This window comes from Lotus japonicus, chromosome 1 (assembly GCF_012489685.1).
Source record: "Lotus japonicus ecotype B-129 chromosome 1, LjGifu_v1.2".
Taxonomy (NCBI): Eukaryota; Viridiplantae; Streptophyta; class Magnoliopsida; order Fabales; family Fabaceae; genus Lotus; species Lotus japonicus.
Genome location: NC_080041.1, coordinates 101,374,968 through 101,396,996, shown reverse-complemented (window position 1 = coordinate 101,396,996; position 22,029 = coordinate 101,374,968). Strand labels below are relative to the sequence as shown.

The 22,029-nt window shown below is 36.5% G+C and overlaps 2 protein-coding genes and 1 long non-coding RNA gene across 7 annotated transcripts; 2 read left to right on the top strand and 1 right to left on the bottom strand.

Moving 5' to 3' along the window:
• Positions 1 to 1,353: 1,353 nt before the first annotated feature.
• Positions 1,354 to 6,750, bottom strand: LOC130728473 (serine/threonine-protein kinase PBL34-like). Of its 3 annotated transcripts, none has more exons than XM_057579967.1 (6): positions 6,177 to 6,750; positions 4,818 to 5,134; positions 4,575 to 4,710; positions 4,019 to 4,158; positions 3,810 to 3,933; positions 1,354 to 2,294 (listed from the first exon to the last, which is right to left on the bottom strand). In XM_057579967.1, exons 1-6 carry the CDS (start codon positions 6,358 to 6,360, stop codon positions 1,786 to 1,788), a joined length of 1,410 nt encoding a protein of 469 aa, XP_057435950.1. In that variant the 5' UTR covers positions 6,361 to 6,750; the 3' UTR covers positions 1,354 to 1,785. The 3 variants fall into 3 exon arrangements, with proteins under 3 accessions (XP_057435950.1, XP_057435948.1, XP_057435949.1); XM_057579965.1 differs by having other exon boundaries at positions 4,818 to 5,152; positions 6,177 to 6,745; XM_057579966.1 differs by having other exon boundaries at positions 4,019 to 4,155; positions 4,818 to 5,152; positions 6,177 to 6,741.
• Positions 6,751 to 12,139: 5,389 nt separating this feature from the next.
• LOC130728471 (actin-97-like) lies at positions 12,140 to 17,459 on the top strand. Of its 3 annotated transcripts, none has more exons than XM_057579963.1 (6): positions 12,140 to 12,503; positions 12,629 to 12,736; positions 13,059 to 13,142; positions 15,696 to 16,086; positions 16,463 to 17,100; positions 17,196 to 17,459. In XM_057579963.1, exons 4-6 carry the CDS (start codon positions 15,768 to 15,770, stop codon positions 17,277 to 17,279), a joined length of 1,041 nt encoding a protein of 346 aa, XP_057435946.1. In that variant the 5' UTR covers positions 12,140 to 12,503; positions 12,629 to 12,736; positions 13,059 to 13,142; positions 15,696 to 15,767; the 3' UTR covers positions 17,280 to 17,459. The 3 variants fall into 3 exon arrangements, with proteins under 3 accessions (XP_057435946.1, XP_057435945.1, XP_057435947.1); XM_057579962.1 differs by having other exon boundaries at positions 13,033 to 13,142; XM_057579964.1 differs by lacking the exons at positions 12,140 to 12,503; positions 12,629 to 12,736; positions 13,059 to 13,142 and adding an exon at positions 14,556 to 14,991.
• Positions 17,460 to 17,712: 253 nt separating this feature from the next.
• On the top strand, positions 17,713 to 21,324 carry LOC130728472 (uncharacterized). The gene is made up of 5 exons (XR_009015683.1): positions 17,713 to 18,537; positions 19,413 to 19,588; positions 19,795 to 19,879; positions 19,972 to 20,062; positions 20,673 to 21,324. It is a non-coding gene; the product is annotated as an uncharacterized LOC130728472 (long non-coding RNA).
• The last annotated feature ends 705 nt before the right edge of the window (positions 21,325 to 22,029 follow it).

Below are 22,029 nucleotides of genomic sequence, written 5' to 3'. Positions count from 1 at the left end.
GGGAAGCTTTTTAGCTTATGTGTTCTGCCAAGCAGGGTCATCACTTAATTAGGGTCTTTGTTTTCTTTCACGGCATATTATTTGAATCAATACATCCTTTGTTCAAGGGTTGTTTGGTATCTTATGTTTTAATGATGTTTTTTTATGACTTCTTTCTTAGCATATTTTGAAGGAAAAAATCTGGTTGACATTGCAAGTACACTCACACCCTTAAATGTGAGACAAATGAGATATATGATGAGTGATGTGATAAGAAAAAAAGGTGAGAGATAGAAAGATAAAATGGGTGATAATACAATAGAAGAGAATGATGTGTGAATGAATCAAAATCATATTTTGAGGAAACCATAGTCATGCAAGCCTTCCAATTTTGTTCAAATTTCTTTCAGAATATATGAAATGATTATTCAGCTTTCCTTATATTAACTATCCTTATATTGGAATTTAAAGGCGTGTCGTAAAATATAGAAGACGCATTATTACGTAAAAGAAAACTACAAGGGTCTTCAAGTTTGAAAAATATGGTTTAATATTTGTTGCCTAGGTTGAATTAGATGTCTTTTTATTGGTCAATGAATTAGATGTCTTGAATGCTACTATGAAACTGAGATTTGAAGTTGTAGCCTTTATAAAAGTGTGTAGCTTCTGTAGAAGGAATAACAATTGTTTCTTATTCATGTGAAGTCATGTAAGGATGGAATATAAAAATTGCAAATTCCGTTAGTAATATACCAATCAATAATGCTCATCAGAAATATTTATTAAAAATTCATACCAAACATTAATTCACTTTCCCATCAATAATTTCACCAACCCTGAAACAAGCACGTTGCAAGAAATGTATCTGGTACTCTAGCACTAAACACGCCCCAAAAGAATATTTAATTCCTTGAAGATAAAAACTACATAGAAGGCGCCGTGTCAATCTTTTTGTTTTTTGGTGGCATGATGCCAACCTATTTGAAGTTGGCACTAAGTGCATAAGCAGCTATGTAAGTGTTTGGATAAACTTGTGACATTTTTATAAGCTGATTTGAATTAATTTTCATAGGTGGTTCATATTAGTTTATGAATAAGTACTTACCTACAATCAGGAACAAACTATAATAGTGTCTTTGTTTGAGTTCAACATGAGGAGTGAAAACACCAAAAGTCAAAAAATAGCCCCACACAAAGCAGTTATGATACATAGACACTAAACAGTAATGACACTTTATTTCTCCTTTTATCTCTAATTTTTTATCACATCACGTCATATATCAGATTCATTACTCACTGTTCTTTCTTTCGCGATCTGGGTGTCTACGCCCATGTGGTGTCTAGGATTGAAATCCAGAACTTTTAAGTCAAGCATTGAATTCCAAGTATATCATTTAATTACATTAATAAGCACTTACTGGAAAGTATATTGATCAAGGGGTGTGCAAATGTCTATGGATAACATGCGTTAACACCGCCACTTTTCTTTACAAAAAATACATTCTAAATGGAAGGAAACCTATGGAAAGGTGGAAAAAGTATAACAACTTCACAATAACAAATTCCCCAAGTGAAAGCTGTACATGATGTTTGATCTTCACCTTCTGTCAACTTGGTAGTAAACTGTGTCATGGTTCCCTCAATCTTATTTGAGAGAATAAAATAACAGAAAACCGGGATGATTCCTCAAGTTTTAGAGAGAGCAACTCTCAAAAACACAACAGTTTCGTTCACCTGATCAGCTGATGGCCAAAGTTGAGGGAACTGAATGAATAAGGAAACAAATTGAAGGGCGCACCTTTATTCTTACCCATTAGGCTTTGGTGACTTGCTAAAATGATGAAATGGAGAACCGTGTGGACGGTTTGGACTCGACAAGATCCTCACAGGTTGACCCTTCCTTGATAAAGATGTTAACTGTGTTTGCATGCCATTTTTAGACCTTGGCAAGGACGTGGTTCGATCTACTCGCACAAATTGGAACTGAGAAGATGAGATAGCCATGTCCTTGAGGTTTTGCAATGGCTTTAGAGCTTGCACAACTTCACTCATCTTAGGTCTCGATTTTGGATCACGGCTGAGACATTGAGCCGCTAGATGGCCAGCTTTCTGCGCCCCTTTCACTGAGAAGTGACCTTCGAGGCGAGGATCAATTATCTGGAAGAAGGTTCTCCGGTCTCCAAGTACAGGTCTTGCCCACTCCACGAGATTGTGCTCGCCGTTTGGTCTATTCTTATCGATAGATCGCCGGCCAGTGAGCATTTCAAGTAGCACTACTCCAAAACTATATACATCACTTTTTGTAGTCAAATGTCCTGATCAGAATTGACAGTTCAGGTCAAAATTAAAACTGCAAGTGTGCAACTATGCAAAAGGGACATCAATTGATTATGAAAAAACCTGACAACAGTTTCTCAAATTTTATTTCACCATGACACCTTCTTGATTTGAAGATAAAAATCATACATTTTAAAGGGACATTTATAATAGATAAAGAAGAAAAATAATATTATTATTCAGTAATGAAGGCCCTCTTACCCTGCTTTTAAGGATGAAACCTTCATTTGGTTTTGGTACTTGATGATTTAATGTAGTTGATGTGTATCCAACTTTTCAATGCAGTGTCTTAACTCACTAAAAAAATTATCCTAAAAGTCTAAGTTGTTAGCTGATGGCATGTGTGAATGGTTTTATCTCTAATACTACCCCTCACACAAGAGTCCTTTGGATTTAAAGCATTGACAATCAGAAGTGTTAAAAATCTAAATTGACAAGAATATAGGAAAAATAGTTCTTATAAATGCTGTGAATGTCTAAGGAGTAGAGAAAGGCCTAGGCCCGAGGTCTAAACTAGTATGAAAGCATATCCACTTCAGGGTTGTTAATGGCGGATAGCGTAGCGTAGCGGCAAGCCCAAAAAACGCAATTTCGAGCGCTATAGCGGAAAATAGTGCAAATAGCGGTGAATAGTGGAGTAGCGGTGAACCCCCAGGGCACTACGCTATAGCGCTATTGCGCCGCTATTAACAAGCCTGATCCACTTCATTGCGAAACCCATAGCTTCCTTGATTTTAGCCACCCAGCAAATTTCCGCCTTCATTGCGGCCACCCTAGGCTGCCTTCACTGCAGCCATCAATTCACAAACTCTATGCTTCAGATGTCCAATCTTCAGCATGGGAGGTGTGTTAAGATGCTAAATTGATTACAGATATGAATAAAATAGTCTTTATAAAGGTGTTGATAGTCTTCACCTTACGAGCTAACCTGTGGCTGAGTTAGGCCTAGCCTAAATTCTATGACAAAAGTCCACCTACCTAGTGTTCAAAATTAACTTCTCTTTTGAAGAATAAAGGCCCCCCAACAATAGAACTCTAAACCACATAGTTATAGAGGCTCTGATTAAATACCATGAACTAACTATCTTAAAAGTTTGAAGTGTAGGATGAAGGCACATGAATGATTTCATACCTAAGTGTCAATGCATTACAAAGAAGATTTTTTGTGGCTTATGCTCGAATATGGAGACTTGGGTATGAAATCATAACAATCTATGCAAACATTTAGCATTTATTATGTCAACACTTTAAATGCAAACAAAAACTCAAGTTTGTACAGGGGAAAAAGGCTCAACAGACCAAAAAACTTGTAACTAACAGGAATTTAGCTTGAAAATTATATTAATGCGACAAAAGTTTCCAGTTAAATGTTTTTTTTTGGTAAGCTTCCAGATTTATAAGCAATCCCAGATACCATTTGCAATCTAGAGTCCGAATCACGCGGTGAAGTCTAAATTTTATGAAATACAAATCAACAAAAAAAGGAAACTCACCAGTCATCACATACTCAGGAGCTGCATAACCATATGTTCCCATAACTCGTGTTGATATGTGAGTCTTTTCCCCTTCAGGACCATCTTTGGCGAGTCCAAAATCAGAGAGCTTTGCATTGTATTCCTAAAAACAATTTTCCCTTTGTGTTTTAAAGTTGGGGGAAGCATAGAAAATAATTTAAGAACTTTTTGACCAGAAGCTCACATACCGCATCTAACAGAATATTAGATGTCTTGAAATCGCGATAGATTATAGGCCTCTGAGCTTCTTCATGGAGAAAATAAAGACCTCTGGCCGCACCAAGTGCAATTTTCATTCTGATAAGCCAAGGAAGAGGCAAGGACCCTTCTGCACAGTTCATGGTTGTTACCAGAAAAAAATTAGCTCACTTATGCATTGAAATTTCTAAGAGCATAGTGCAAAGCAGAAAGAACAATGCAATATAGGAAGATAATCATTTTGTTCTGGTTTGTTTTTTTCTAAGTGTGAAAACCTGTGAATCAACTAGAAACACAAGACTATACAAGTACAACTAGTTATGAATCATTGAACAGGGAATGTGACATCAATGTTTATACTGAAAAAAGTGGTAGCTTCAGTAATAATCAAGATCATTTTCAACAAAACTACATCTCTGGTGTGATAAATCTTTTATTTAATGTGTGTTAAGAACATCCAAATTTGTTGCTGTGACAATGGACTCCAGAACTAAACAAGCAGTAGCAAAGGCATGAAACAAAAATAAAAAAAGGTTTGTACTGTACTTCTGAAGAGGTGGTTCTCCAAACTTCCACGGGGCATAAACTCGTAAACCAATAATCTTTGGTCATCTTCAATACAGAAACCAATCAATTTAACCAGATTCGGATGAACAAGGTCACCAAGAATGTTTAACTCGGCCTGGGAAAGGGTTCAAAATAAAGAAATCAAGAACATTACCAAAGAGGAATTGAAGAAGAAACATTCATAGAAGAACAAAAATTGAGAAGGATATATGAGGTTCATACAAGCCACTCTTTGTGACCCTGAAGTCCATCATGGTTGAGGGTCTTGACCGCAACAGTTAGCCCAGTACCTGGTTTCACAGGTGCAGTTCCGTTCTCCTCAATCCAACCCTTGAAGACACAACCAAAACCTCCCTCACCAAGAAGACTCTCTGGTCTGAAATTCCTAGTTGCCACCTTAAGCTCATTGAATTTGAATTTTCTCAAATGAGACGAAACCTTCAACTCCTCGCTGAATTTTGGGGTAGAAGGGATACTTTCTGCATTACTTGTTGTAGAGGACCCTGGAGGAGCACTTGTTTCCTTTTTGTTTTCCTCAGCTGCAGGTTTCTTATCCACTAATTAAAAAGAAAATCATACTTAAATTCAATAATCAATTTTTGGTATTATCAACAAATTTCAGGACATAAGAATTAAAAAAACCATTATTACATAATCCTTACAAGCTACACTTTTTGCAACTTTATTACGGGATCAGCAACATTTCACAATAACTAGGCATAGTGAAGCACAGCAACAACAACAACAATAACAACAAAAGCCTTGTCCTACTAAGTGAGTTCGGCTATATGGATCACTTGATCCATATTAAAGATACAGTCAGTTTTACGTTGGCTGCCGCAGTCTTAACACAACCTTCCTCCTTTACCCGGGCTTAGGACCGGCTATGACACAACATAGGCGGCGTTGCATAATGAAGTACAATGGAGATAAAATGGTGATAGGACTCACATAGCATAAAGAATTTATTCATGACAACTCAAGGAAAAAAAGGTTAAAATTTTTATATCATTCAACGATGAACACTGATTGTCAAATCCTAAGTTTTGAACCATAAGATGTTCTTCCTTACTAGGATGAATCAACAATTTTTTTTGGCTTTAGGAATTGAATATGTTATGTAAGAGCTTTACTGAACCCTAGCCTACCATTACCACTTAAGAACCCCAAGTTGCTACGAAGTTTCATGACAGATAGAGAAGCCTTTCTCTGCCTTTTGGGTAAATAATTAAGATCAAAAGGAGATAGTGCTACTGCTACTACTTACAAAAAGATTATGCAGCTCTTCTGTGGTAATGCACAATCGATTATTGCTTTGAAACTAAATTGATTACAAAAAGATTAGGTTATAAGACCTCCAAATTCCTCTAGGAGTCAAAGAACACACAATAAAAGTTTATATCATTATAATTAACTCATAATTCTTATGGTTTCTTAAAACTACAATTAGAAGCTCAAAGATGAAAAGGGATGGATAGAACCAAAGATCAAAGATCAAAAAAAATTCCACCTAACACTAATTACAAATAGAAAATATTTCCAGAAACCAAAGAAGTGAGGCATATGAGGAAAGAAAATTACCATAGTGAGTACTGGTGCTACCTATGGAGCTATTAACCTTTGATCTTGAAGGTATGCAACTTCTAATGAAACTAAATTGAACACAACATTCAATCTCCTCCTCAGCATCATCATTCTTCATTCTTCCCTTTGACTTTCCCACATCCAAACTCCCTGCTTGAATTGCATTATTCCTAAACACCATCTTCCTCAAATTCTTACCAAGAAATTTCCATGTTCAAAAAGTCCCAACAAGTTTCAAACTTCAGAGGGAGAAAAGAAAAAAAAACTGCTACTCCAAAACCTTAATTCCAATAACTGAAGACTTTGAGTTTGAAACTCATAAACACCATCATCATCATCATCATCATCATAATGAATGGAAATTAATAAACAAGGCCATAGTATTAAATGATAACAAAAGGATCAACACAAGTACAAGTACAAAGGTAGATGACTAAAGCCAACAGAAGTTCTGAAATTCAGTCCATAGGGGATGTAGGGAGATGAGAGAGGAAGTGGAAGATTGCATGTGAAAGAGAAAGTTTTTCAAACCGGGCCGGCGGGGCAGGCTTCAAATGTGAAAGGAGGCAATTGGGCAGGGGCGGTCAGGAGAGAGAAAGGGACAACCATTTCCTATAGCATTTGACAAATATTATTACTAGTCCTTGAAATTAAGAAAAAATAAGTAGAAAATTATAGAAAGACTAACAAGAATATATTTACACTTTATTTTCTTTCATTTCATTTTCATTTATTTTTTCTTTCTATCCCCTTTCATTTTATTCTATAGCATCACCTATTATATCTTTTTTTTTTCCTTTCTATCTCTATTAGGCGTAGGTGAAGGTGGATTCACGTGAAATAATCATTTTCCAACAACAAATGATAGTTAGAAATACAAATAATTATTGACACACAATAGATACTTCATTTTTATCTCTGTTTATTTCTTTTCATCACATCACACTCATTACTTCTTTGTTCTTTTATTTCTTTCTCACTCTAGATGTCTTAGATATTTGTATTATGAGAATGTCTACTAATAATTTTTCTTATAGAAATAATTTCATGGAAAATATTAGTAACGTCCTCTATTTAGAATTCTTACAGAAATTGTAAGTGAGACCCATATGATATAATGGATCCTAAATGAGTTTTAACCAATCAAAATGATTGTAAGAATGAGAGTTTCAAAGAGTGTTACTAGCACTTTTTTAATTTTATACAAGAGAAAAGTTAAAAATTGAAAAAATAGTACTTATAAAAAGGTGCAATGCCCCTTTGGAAGAGCTTATTTGAGCTTATCTGATAGTATAAGCGCTTGTGAAGTGTTTGTGAGAGCTTATTCAAATTGATTATGACCTACCATAAGTTGTTTTGAACTTATTTTCATAAGCTACTCAAGTACTCATGATAGCTTATGAAAAAGAGTTTATACTTATTTTCAATTTATTTCAATAAATATTTAAAAATATCTATGAATAAGCGCTTATGTTGTATGCACTTAACAGGGTCATAGTTACAATATTTATTAAATAGTATGTTTAATAAAAATATTATCCTATTATAAATAAAAGGTATAGTATTAAAAAAATTTATGTCCACCCATATTGTAATATACATTCAATTGTAACACTAACATGCTTATTTTTTTAATTTAAAATTGTTTATGATGTAGCAAAAATTAAATGTTTTTGTAAATTTTTTTTGCTCTTTCGGTGCGCTATTATTAAATTCTATTAAAAAATTTCAGAATATAATTTTATATCGCATGAAAAATATTTAAATACTTAAAAATTATTAATAAAACAAAATAAAAACTAGTCCACAACTGACTACGTTTAAAGATAGTTAGCAAAACCCATTATTATTATTTATTTTGAAAGAGCACTTGCTAGTTACACGTTACAATATCATCTACTTCCTCTTAATTGTTTGACTTTCATTATGCACCCTGAATTATTTGAGAGAAGATAATGTTCTTTTCTCCTGAAATATATAATTAAAAGAACACAATAGCTAAATGAAAATCATCTGTGATAAATTATTTAATTAATTAACTAATATGCACATTTCGATTGCTTACCTTGTTGTACGACCTTCTCTTATTGATTTATATATTTTGGTCTAAGGTGATTTAGGACTTAGGGGCAGCAGCACTATCATTCATTCAAGATATGCCACGTTACTCTCATTAAAGTATCTTTTTTCTGCAAAATTAAGATATTATTTTTCCTGCAGTATATATTTACCAATTTTTTCATGCTTGGGAATGGGACAACTCATGAATCTTGAGCAATAGAATAGTGCTCCACTTTTGGAACGTTTTGTGAGCCAATTATATTCGTGAAGGAACAAACAATGGAATCAATCATTTTCAGGGTGTCCCGTTAGGCTATTAAAAGGTTGGCTTCAAGAGAGTGTGTGACTGTGTGGCCCATCGCTATTATTCATGAACTATTATGTATAAGAGGAGCGGGGTATCATACTCTTCATTAAGTTTCTCTCCATAATAGGTGAATTTGTTATCTCGAATGATAACTCAAGTGGTAAGAGCTAGGGATATAAGGGTGAAAGGTTCAGGGTTCGAACGGATGACTAATTTACTAACATTACTAACAACTAACATTTGTCTCTCAAAAAAACCTAATAAGTGGATTTTTTATTTTTTAGTTTAGTTTTTTCACCCTTTTGTGTGTCTATGCTCCGCCCTATTGCCACTGCCTTCATCCTTGGTTGCTTTCCATACAACGTTGGTCTACCGCCGCACCCATTGTTGTCACCTCCGACGCGGCCAACTCCTCCACTGTCACCATCATCCTCCTCTTCCCCTCTGTTTTCTATGGTTGTTGGTTAAAGTTTTATTTTGAAAGCGCCCTATTTGCCATGGTTTTAGTGTTGGTGGCTTGACTCATCTTGGTGTGGTTGAAGCCACAATGTAAGCTTCTTTGAAGACTTTTAAGATCACAACTTCCCTAGAACCAAATAATTGCAAAAGTTGGAGTTGCTGGTTAAATTTAAAAAAAAAAACTGCTCAAAGTGTTAGTCTTGTTCACTGTTGTTCGTAAGAATTTAGAGGCTTTGTTTCGTTTTCAGTTGTTATCCCCCGAATTCGGATTGCTACACTTGTCGTGCTTGATTACGGAGCTCAGTCGTGGCTTGACCTGAGATGGTGGTGGCGCTTGCTTCAAAAAGAGGGGGTACTTGTAAAAGACACTCTGACGCTAAGTTAGTAAGAGAGAAAATAGAGAATCCATGAGTATAATAAGAACTCAAAAAATGCTAAGAATGAATAGCATGTTACGTAAGTGAACAGTAGAAATTGTATTGATAGGTCTAATGTGTATGTTTCGTGTGTCTGCAAGTAAGTGAGAAGTTCTTTAAGTGGAGCTTCCGAGCGCATTGTTTGCTTTAATGTTGTTGTACTTAAGTGTTTGTCTCGGCCCTTTGCCAGGACGATCAAACACTTTACCAGTCATGCAAGGGTGGTCTATTCTTGGACCGTGTCATTTTGGCTTACTGCATGGTGTATGCTTAACAGCATAACCAAGCGAGTCAGTTGCATTGTCGACAGGTCGTATGGTTGTTACTTGTTAGAGCTGACCATAACAAGAGCCTCCTAGCTTGGCGGGTCGTTGTCGACATGTCAAACTTTTGACCTTTGCTAAGATCCTTATGGGATGCCCGAGGTCTCTTTTTTGGGCATTTCCTATTAAATGCTCAAGGTGCAGCCAATACTGCTTTTGTTCGTGTAAAAGGTCGTTCAACTTCTTGGTTGACCGAGTGATAAAAAGTATCGATCAAGAAATGGACATAGAATTGAAGCATCACCTTCTTTCCCAACTGGTGTATTTTTTTTGGCAAAACGTCGTTGTTTATAGTAAAGAATTTTCAAACAACGGGGTCAATATATTGCGCCTTTACCCCAAACGTCTCTTCTTCGTATTTCTAGGTCTCGCATGATAGAACATTTCAACCCCTTTTACCCATTATCTTCTAGATTCCTCGTGAACTTGACATTATGGGTAATGGTGTGAAGTTCTTCGGTCTCCTAAAGTCTACCAATGAACTAGCCAAAAACATAGTCCTTTCAGACGACGAAAAAGGGAACGATTTCACCTCTACTCCCAATGTATTGATAGGAAGCAGAGGAGGAAATCATGATGCTGCCATACGGGTTGAGAAAGGTAACTATGTCGCCACTAATTCTAATGTCAATGCTGGCTCTTCCCCCAAGTTGGAGAAGGTGACAGGGATAACTCTAACCCTCCCCAAACCTTGGGAGGAAACAAGGATGACCATCAAGATGAGGGCGAAGCCAATTCACCCACAGTTTTAACCAATCCTCCAAGGACCGCTCCTCTTAAGGACAAAGTCGTTGAAAAACAAACCGGCCTTGTCGAGCTCTTCGTCATTGGGGTTGAGTTGTTAACCTCTTCTTCTGCATTAGCTGGCTCAAAGAGAAGTTTGGACTCTTCTTCCATCCCTTCCAAGCTCGCTTGCAAGATGGATAAAATCACCCCAAGGGTGATAGAGAAGTAGAACTCTTGGCTCCATCAAAACGTCTCCCACCTGAATGTCATGGAGAGCTTGATCTTCTGCAACCCACAACTTAAGACTCATGTGGGTTCTGGACCCTTTGTTGTCGTGGATTCCATAATCCAAGGATCTTTATTCTTTAAGGATTTTCCATACCTCTTCAAGAATGAGTTCTTCCTAGCCTTCGAGCGTCAACTTTTTGAGCGGGCTAAAGAGCCGAACCTCCGACTGAACCATTTGGAGGATGAAAACCAGAAGCTCACTCGGGAAGTCGAAGTCCTCCGATCTCGAACTCCTTCCCTCCCTCAGCTAGAAAAAGAAAATGGTTCATTGGCTCAGGAAGTTACCAAACTAAAGAAGCGAAAGGACCTTTTGGTTGAGGATCTCTCTATTTCCAAGGACAAGGTGAATCATATCATTGTCTTTCTTCAAGTTTAGGAGAAGAAGAATGCCAACTTCAAACCCAATTGGAAGGCATGGGTTCTTGCATTGTGTTTCAAAGAGTTAAAATCTAAATTTAGTCCACTAAGTATTAATATCAGCTCGGCTCATCAACTATTAGCATCAACCATGATGGTAGTGTCAGTTTCCTAAACGTTAACTAACGTCGGCCATGATTTTAGTGACGCTAAACTGAAAAATGTTCAACGTATATGCTCTATGACCTCTTTGGAATGAGAGAAATAAGACAGACAAAGTGAAGGTAAAAGGAAAACACAAGTTTCAATGGATGTGGGTCATCTCATGTGACATGACAATGTCAAGTGGAACATTGTGTCTTGGTCTCTTGATAAATGTTCAAAAAAAATCACATATTTAATACATACGAAGAGATAGATAAACACAATAGCTCCACATGATGACATATGAGGGGATCCTAATCCAATTTTAATAACTTTTCCTCCTTATGGTTTGATTGAAACAACTGAAATGAAGGAAAAGAATTAGTAGAACCCACATAGAAAATAACCGTAGGATAGCTCTAGTGGTAGGAGCTGAGAGACATATGAGTTGGGTAGGGGAGGTCCAATGATCGATTCCTGACGTGTGCAATTTATCTTTCCGATGTAACAAGAATATAACCACTCATACTTTGGACAAAAGACATGAGAGAGTGAGTGTTTTAAGTGATGTGTCCAAAATACCCTTATTTTATATCTTAATTTTTTTTTGGTACATTGGAAGATAAATTGCACTCATCATTCAATCATATTGAAGATAAGTGAGTTATAGTTTATATTTTATTTATTGACTTATTTAAAAAAATCATATTAATCTATTGAGTTGAGAGTTAGTAACTCACATGAGTCATTTAGACAACCCACAAATATACATCTTTTTTCGCGCTTACTTTTTCTTTTACATTCTCTCGTACCAAACAACATAAAAAATTATCTAGCCTTCCTCTCTTTTTTTTCTTCTTTCCTTCCTCTTTTCTATCCTCTCATTTTCTTTTCAAAACAAACACAGCATTAAATTCTCGTAGTGGTGAGAAATCGCGAGAGGGAGAGAACGAGAACGAGGGGAATGACACGGAGGGATTGAAAGGCACGGTGGTTACTGCGATTTTGGCCGGGGAAGGTAGCAGGGGGTTTCAAGGTGAAGCCACGACGGTGGCCGCAATTTTCAGGTGATGTGGTGGCTGGGTTGATGGTTCTGTGTGAGATGGTTGTGCTGAGTTGGGGGTTTGGGTCTTATGGTTGTTTGGTACCTCCGGTGACGGAAGCCACCGTGGGTCACCAGAAAATATAGAGACTATCATGATTGATTACAGAGGCTGATTCTTCAGGGTGAAGAACTGTGAAGGTTGAGAAATTTCTCTCATCTGTTCTTAGAAATGTGACTTTGATTCAAGTTTTTTGATTTTTTTAGCTATATGTATGTACTTTTGTTGTGCCAGTGTGTTACATGACCCTTTCACATGTGTTCAGGTTAATGTGTGCTTTAGAAGGGAACTAATATCTGGTATATGAAGATGCTCATGAGTCAATGGATCAATACTCCAAGGAACTGTGACAAATGGAAGAGGATTTATTGAGGTGCTTTTTCATAACTCAACAAATTATCAACAGAAAAAAGTAGGCAGGGACAGTAAAATTATTTTACACTTATCACTGAAAATTATTGTACACTGCTTTTTCATCCACTGAAGTTGTAATTCAATTAAGGGTATAAGAAAATTCCTCTGTTTATCCTACTTTTATTGTACACTGATCACTGTTAGTGATGTCCTAAGTCCTAACTCATAAGCTTTACCATCCAATTATTTTTTACCTTTGAACGCATCCGTTTGCCAGTTTGCCATATTCTTAACTTTTAGCCAATTGAAATGTAGGATGATTCACTTAAGCTCCAATGCAGATATCTCTTTCCATTGATACGTTTCAAGTGGCTTATGGAGTTTCCTATGGACTGTGATTGGTGTGCAGTGGCGAAAAAAAACTGGTATGACATTAATGCTGATTTGTTTTTTAAGAAAAAATCCTAGTGATTCTTATAACATGTTATCTTGAATGCACTGCTTGGTGATCTTGATGGTTATCCTATGATCCTACTTTGTTATTTTCTGCTAGCGTGCTACGCAGTGGAAATAGTAATGGCATTCTCTTTCAATCTTGTACTTTGCCGTGAAATTAAATTTCAATCTCTTTATGTCTGAATTGATAGTTTGGGAAAGATGAGGCCGCCTGAAACATCTTTACATGAATAAGCTTGTATGAATATCTTGAGAACATGCTATTATATGAGTTCTAGAAAACTTGTGCTTCAGTTTCATGTTATGAATGGCTTAGTTCTGTTATTCATTAGCTCAACTGAGTACATTAGTTTCATAGTTTGGTTGGTGGATAGTTTGAAAATCAACCTAAACAAACCAATGAACATCCTTAGATTATCTACCACCTTTACCAATCATATTATATGTTGTCTTTTGTTTTAAAACACCTGCATTTCCTTAAACTGTGGATAGCTATTTCAGCTACACGAGAAATAGAAAGGAGAAGCGATTAGATGGCATATTACTGTTTTCTTATAGCTGTCTCTTTCATGCTGAAATCATACCAGGAACAATGGGACTTTTTTTTTTTTTGAACTCAACATAATTGGCAACAAACAACAATGAGACTTGTTTGTTGCCAATTATGTTCTGATTTCTATTTATGGAGTCATACACTCTTTTTTTCCCTGTTTAAGAACATGAGAGGCATCATTTTGTCAAAACGCATGAAGTGGATCCGAACACATATATAAGGAAAACACCAGATTTAGCGTTTGCTTTTGGCCCACTCTAATCAACGAATTTCTGGTAGTGTTTGAAAATACGCCAATTTGTTCCCTTAATATCACATATAATGAGATACTTTTTATCATTAAAATAATTTTCTATCAATTACTACATTTTTTTTTTGAGATTTTTTCAAATAAAAATTTCAAAACATGTGTTTTTATATTTTTATTTGATTTTATTATTATTTAAATAATTCTATCAGTGATACTTTTCAAAATACATTTTTTATCTAATTTTTTTACGAGTTTATGGCCTAAAGACTATCCTTGCAATAAACGTGGACTTTATCTAAGGACGTCTACGGTCTACCACTACCCTAGGTGGTATATTGTAATTGGAGAAAAAAAAAAAGGTATACAAGTATTCCAAGGTAATTTTCACCAGATTCATTTTTTAATTAGTGCTGCTAAAGTCCTGTAGCTTTTCATCTCTAATTTTTTTGGAACAGTTTTCATTTCTAAGACGAAACCATTACAAATGGTGAGTTAATGGCAAATTGGCAATCAATATATATTAAGTGTTAATTAATTTCACATTTATATAGAAGTGTATATTTGCTATTTAATTATGAATTTTCAAATTATTATATGCTATTTAATTATGATTTTTCAAATTATAAAACTGGTCAAATGATATAAATACGCAATTAAATTCGACTTAATAACCTTTCCTCTTCTAACCAAAAATTCGACTTAATATAGGAAATATGGAATTAAAACTATTTATATATAGGATTGCCATTTCAATCAGATTATTGCTTAATATGGGCTGTTGATTGTGCTGGGTGATATTAGAATCAATTGAGTTGATATGACTATTATGGCTATTAATTTCCAATAAGCAAATAGGCTATTATACACAGGGATCAAATTTGAACTCTGTTTTATGTTCACTTCTCCCTTTTTAACTGAAAATCGATCAGTGCTCTCATTTTTCATATAGAACAGGATGTTAGACGGCGAGGCTATTCAACCTCTTGTTTTGGACATTGGATCACGGAATATTAGGGTACCTAAAGGATTTTGTTTTTGTTTTTGTTTGTAGTCTTTTGTTTTAAACTATGAGTTTAATGGGGATGCACGGACACTCTGAAGGTGTAAACCATTTTTACACCGTCAACTAATCATATCCTATTTGCCATGATTGGTTGACAGTGTAAGGATGGTTTACACAGTGCACTCCCATTAAAATCTTAAACTATTTACCTTTTTGGTTTTTTCTCGGGGCCGTGCTTCTGGTTTGGTATCTTTCTGCTCAAATGCCGTGTGTGTTTATGAGGGTGGACTTTTGTTTTGAGGTGCACGAGTGATGATATCACGATTTTAGTACGGATTGCAAGTGGAATTCATTTACTTGTGCAAGATTTACCAACTTTGAGGGGTGGTTTTTTCAATAGGTGAAAGGCTTTTACAGTGGGTTTAGTGTGTTCTTTCTTACTCTGGTACTTGTTGTATATCTTTTTTTTGTGGTTTGTTTTTCTTTCCCTGTTTTCTTGTATTTGTATTAAGGGTTGGAGTATCCCTTCTACTCCCTTTTAATGCAATTTTCGGCCTATAAAAAAAATACCTTTTTGTTTCTCAACAACAAATGCTAGCTTTTAGTAAGTGTGCCTGTAAGTGTAACATTCTTACCTTGCATGGTGAATACTATGCAACAAGACATAGATTTTCCATGAATATACATGAGATTGGTAATACATGTATTTTTTTCAGGCTGCATTTGCCGGAGACGATGCTCCACGTGCTGTGTTTCCTAGCATTCTGGGCGCTCGTCGCAGTGGCGTGATGCATGGCCAAGGCAACAAAGATTATTATGTCGGTGATGAGGCACAGTCTAGGTGTGGAACTCTGAACATCAAGTATCCCATGGAAAAGGGAATCGTAACCGATTGGGATGCCATGGAAAGGGTTTTGCATCATACCTTGTATGAGGAGCTTCATGTTGCCCCAGAAGAGCATCCAGTTCTACTAAGTGATGCTCCTCTTAAACCCAAGGCTAATCGTGAGAAAATGGCCCAAGTCATGTTTGAAACTTTTAATACCCCAGCTTTGTGTGTATCAATTGGAGCTTATCTTGCACTACTTGCAAGTGGTCGTGTGACTGGTAATCAACTCTTGAATTGTTAACTTAGGTTTGATTTATTTATCTTTGCAAAAGTAACATTAATTACCTGGGATGGGTGCTAGCTTTTAGATTGATATTTGACGAATGGCAACATATATCCTTTTGAGCATCTCGAAAGCTTGTATCCATGTTTGAGTTTAAGAGAAAAATGTTTTGATTGTGCATGATTTCATTGAATTCTAGGCTTGTTTTAGTTTTCGAGCAATTCTACAGTGGACCGTGTTAAAATATGAAACCATATGTTTAGGACTAACGTTTAGTACATGTTATTTATAATATGTTCTTTATATGTTAGAATTAATTTGTAAAAGACTTGTGAAATAGAAATTAAGCTCTATCTTTCATCTCTTTGTAGGAATTGTGTTGGACTCGGGTCACGGTGTCACCTGCGCTGTCCCTATCTACGAGAATTATGTCTTCAAAGAAGCCATCCATCGTGGCGACGTGGCGGGTGGTGACCTCACGGATTTCTTGAAGGAGGCTTTGACAGAGCGAGGGTATGATAATTTAACCTCCTCAGCTGCTGACCGTGAAATTGTAAGGGAGATGAAAGAAAAGCTGGCTTACGTTGCGCTTGACTATGAGCAAGAAATGGAGAAAGCTAAGAACAATCCTTCTTCTGTGGAGAAGCACTACGAGTTGCCTGATGGGCAGGAAATCATCACCGTTGGCAGCGAGCGTTTCAGATGTCCGGAAGTCCTATTCCAACCATCCATGATAAGGCGTGACCCTTTGGCAAAAACTGGAATTCATGAAATGATAAATGAATCCATAAGGAAATGTGATGATGAAGAGGTTAGGAAACATCTATATGGCAATATTGTCCTATCAGGAGGATCAACCTTGTTCCCAGGAATTGCTGATAGATTGACCAAAGAAATTTCTGCATTAGCCCCTAGGGGCATGAAGATCAAAGTGATAGCACCACCTGAGAGGATATACATGGTCTGGATTGGTGGTTCTGTATTGGCGTCACTCTCCTCCTGCCAACAGGTTTGCTTTGTTCCTTCATTCTTCTTCACTTCATTCTGCGTTATATTTATTTTTGTGATAGCTAATAAAACAAAAAACTGTTATTTTGAGTGCAGATGTGGATTACAAAGGCAGAATATGATGATTGTGGGCCATCAATCGTGCATAAAGATAAAGATAATCTGTTTGGGAATAAGTAAGGTGGTTGAATGGGAAAGATTACTATTACAATTCCTTGAGAAAGCAATGCGCAAATTAAAACCCTTTCTTATAGCTTTTGGTATTTGTTCATGGAGTTCTCATGTTTGTGAATTTAATTTATTTATTATGGAAATCATGGCTAAGCAATCCGTATAATTAAATTAAATAAGTTTCCTTGTCTTACATCTTTTATTCTACGTTCTTGATCTCGCTCTATAATTGAGTTACACTATACCACAAAAAGGATTAAGTAGCGGTTCAAAAGTAGCAGTTTTAAAAGAACCACTACCTTTTCACCTTTTTTTTTTTGAAAATTGGTGTGAAGGGGCTAAGGTAGTGGTTAAAAAAACAACTGCAACCTTTAAGCAAGCATTGGTAGTGGGCTAAATAACAAAACAGGGAAGGAGGGCTTTGGCACCGGGTAAAAAAGAACTGCTACCTTAGAGTTTGCTACTTTAGCATTTTAAAATTAAAAATTAAAAAAAGCTGGGTTTCTCACTTTCTCCACTATTAGATCGTGCACGCATAGATTCTTCCCGCCCTACTCCACACCTTGCTGTGCCGTCATTGCATCGATCCTTTTGCCATCTCGCGCCCTAACTGTCTCCTTTCCCCATTTCTGAGCCGACCCACAACTCCTCTGCCATCATGCTCACCAGAAGAAGACGGAGAACGAACAACACCAGCACCAATAGCAGTTGTAAGGCATAAAACCCTTGATTCCCCAAACCCCATCTCCAAAATTCCCATTTTTTAGGTCAGGGGTTTCCAATTTAGGCGAAACTGGAAGAATTGTAACAGGAACATTGCGATTGGGATTGGAATCAGCAGAGCGACACTTTCGACCTTCCCAATCAGCGGTGAAAGATGCGGTCAAATTCGCTGTCGATGCCCATGACACGGAGGTTGGTTGGGTCGAGGAGGGAGTGGAAGGGAGGAGAGGAAGAAGTTGAAGAAGGAGGGGTTGGGGTTGGGGGCTCGTAATCGATGTTCCTCTTGGCGTTCAAGCGCTGCAACCGAGGTTGAGGTTGCTTCTTCGTCTTCCACTCCATTGTTACTGGTTATGCTCTTGTTCTTCTTCTACTGCTTCTTCTCTGGCTGCTGGAAACTACTAGAAAGGAATGTGCTGAGTTGTTTCCTCTTGGTTGCATTCTTTCTTACCACTTTTACTTACTTACCCTTGTCAACCAGTGGGGTCTATCACTATACCACAAAAAGGAGTGTGGCTCGTATTAACTGGAGCTATTTTGTGTTGAGGTTGGTTCTCTCTGTCTTTGATGTTGTTACCCCAGCCAATTTTAGTGCTCCTCTGCATTGTGTTTTGTTCGGCTATTCTCACCTCTTAGATGGCCTGCAGTTGCTGAGATTGCCGGTTGCTTATCTTGGCTGCCTTGTTTCTGCGACCCTGCATTTTCCTTGCTGTGTCACTGCCTCTACACGTTATTGATTTGCTTGTGTTTTTTCCTTGTTTCTATTTTCTGTTTTGTGCACTATGTTTCTTTATCTTTCTGTTTTGTTCCTTTTCTTCTCTGGCCTTGGCGGTCTTCACTTTGTGTTGGTCCCCCTTGGCTTTGCCCGTACTGCTCTTGAGCTTTTCAGCTCATGTCTTATGCAATTAAGCTTTTGTTTCCAAAAAAAAAAACTAATAAAACACTAGTATGATATAATGATACTAGTGTGCGGACAATGTCTGCTTGGCAGCCGTAGGTGTTTATCTTCCCGTTACTGAAAGAAAATAGATTATTAGTATGAATCTAGACTTCTCCAAATGGTTTTCATGGATTTTGTAATGGGTGGATGGGATCGGTTCTGATATTAGATGCAAATTGTCTATTTAATGAAAAAATGCACGAGCTCTTTTAGGATTATATAATGATAGTGATATTTTGTCATAGGTTCACATTATGCAGAAACTGTAAGCGCCTTTCCAAGAAGAAAATACTTATATTCATGTATGCCCTGTATCTGTTATTTTGTTATACAATGTGCTAATTGATAATTCCTCTAATAGGACTAAATGGATGAAATGACAGCAATGGAAGTTCATTTTTCCTTTAAAATGTTAAATTTAATGCACCAATTGTTTCTTTGAAACATCCCATGAAGCAACTCTGAATAGACTTTGTTTTCAGTCTGTAGGGAAGGATTTTGAGGGCAATGAGCTTGAGGAATTGGGCGCATATGAGAAGAGTCGCCTTCAAAATCAACTTCTCACATGTTCTGCAAAACACTTACTGCCTCTGATACCATCACTCACAGGGGATTTTCTGTTCCTCGTAGAGCTGCTGAGGACTGTCTTCCTCCTTTGGTGTGACATCTTTCACTGGTCTTTCTGAACATATAGCATGTTTGTATTAATTTTTTTCTCTCACAATCAATTCTGAAATCCAGAAGCTACTCATGAAAACTTCGATCCAGAATTTATTCGGGCTTAAGAACCAACTGTAGAAATATTTCCAAATAAGCACATATCAATTCTAAAGTTTGATTGTGTAGTTTCCCTGAAATTTACAGGATTATAAGCAGCAGAGACCCTCTCAAGAGCTTGTTGCGAAAGACCTGCATGGTGTGGAGTGGAAATTTTGTCATATTTATAGAGGTAATGTGATTAAGGGAAAGTTAACAACTATACAAGGTGTAGCTTCATATGTTGACTAATTAGCACAAATAATCAATCTGGTGATTTGTCAGGTTAACCAAGGTGGCATCTACTCACTACTGGCTGGAGTATTTTTGTAAGCCAAAATAATCTTGTTTCTGGTGATGCAGTGTCTTTTCTAAGGTATGTATCTATCTATATGTGTGAGTGTGAGTTTGTGCATGGAGAAATTCTTAGGTACTCCTGTGGCAAATTTGTTTTTTCTTCTGACCATTGAATCTTTATCCCCTCAGCTATGTCAGCCTTTACCACTTCAACTATATTTTTAACATTATAGCTGATAAAGTCATGTTGCATGTGTGTGATGAACTGGGACATTTTAATAGGCATCAGGTCCCAGTAGAAAGTAATCATCCATTGGCGAACAAAAGTAGATGTTATTAATTTTGTCTTTTTATCCAAAAAGTAATAATTTTTGGTGTATTATTAATATTCAATAGCTAATTGTCTTGGTGAGCATTAAGTACCAAACTGTGAAACAGAGCCAGGAAAAAGAAAATATCTACACACAAAACATACCTCAAAACCCATGGCTTCCTGTACATGAAAATCATGAATATATGTCTTGCAAACTTTGAAATCGCTAAAAAGGAGAAACAATAATCTTTGAATGTCCATTGATTAATCAAACTTGAAATTCCAACTACACAATCTCTAAGAAAGAGAAGACTATCATCTATCATTCTTATACCTTTCAAACTCTCAATGCTTATTTCCTGTCTTTAATTTGTAGGGGCGAAAATGGAGAACTGAGATTGGGAATCAGAAGATCTGTTGGGCCTAGAAATGGTCTTCCTGAATCAACTGTTGGTAATCAGAACAGTTATCCCCATATCCTATCTGTTGTGGCAAATGTTATATCCACCAGAAGCATGTTCCATGTTTTCTACAGTCCAAGGTACTAATACTAACTGATCACGTATTCTTGCTTTGCAAGATGTATGGAGTTCATGCTGTAATTATTTTTTATTTTGTTGTCAGTTGTCTCAATGTAAGTAAAATAAAACACTAGTTTCTTACTTTTTTTATTATTTCAATTAATTTTGTGCACGCTCTGGCATGATGCAAGGTTAGTGTGTGTGTGTAATAGCACTATGTGTATGACAATTGATAAGAATGAACTTGTGAAACTCCAATGTTGTGAATGGTAACAAATAGGGAACACTTTGATTTGGACAGAATGGCCCTATCCTTCCTAGAAATTAAGATAAAAATATCTTTACAGCTTACTTACTAGCCGTGGCCATAACCATAAGTTCATAACCTATTTATTCAACCAATTTTCTCCTTTTCTGATTCCTGATAAGTGGTGGTGGGAAATGGGTTCCTTCTACTTAGAGCCTTTAAAAAATAAACTAAATATGATTCTTCCTCTGATTGGTTTTCTCATAAATAAAAAATCTTTTGCCAAAAGTTTTAATTTTGTGTTGATATAACTTCTTCCCTCTTTGGCTGCTAACTCATGAGTCATGATTACTATGTCGCTTTAGCAATGAGTCTGTAATATGTTTGAATTTGCTATAATACAGAGCAAGTAATTCAGATTTTGTTGTTCCCTACCAAAAATATGCTAAAAGCATACAGTTCATTTAGAAAAAAAAATTAACGCAGCGGTTTGGAACCGCTGCCTTTGTTGTTAAATATTTAAACAAAGACAGCGGTTACAACCGCTACTATTTCTATCAAAAGGCAGCGGTTACAACTGCTACGTTTGACGTTCAATAGAGTCATTTGTGCAGCATTGGTAGCGGTTCCTTAAATATCAACCGCTGCCTTTATGAAAGATCATTCACTCTAATTTAATTATAATACTAATACTAATCAGAATTATAGTTTTCCCTAAAAAAACAAACCAAATGGCCTCCAAAGACAGCCACATAGTTAAACCAACTAGGGTTGTCCACTGATCGGTTTCGATCATACTCGTGTGAGGGAAGTTGGTTTCATCGGGTTAAAAACAACACATAACTAGAACCGTCATCGTCCAACTAGTAGTTCTAAGTTGTTCGGGTTCGGTTTGTGCTGATCACGATTTCAACGGGTGGGCTCAAACGGTTTCATATTTGATCTAGAAATTGTGAGGAGAAGGC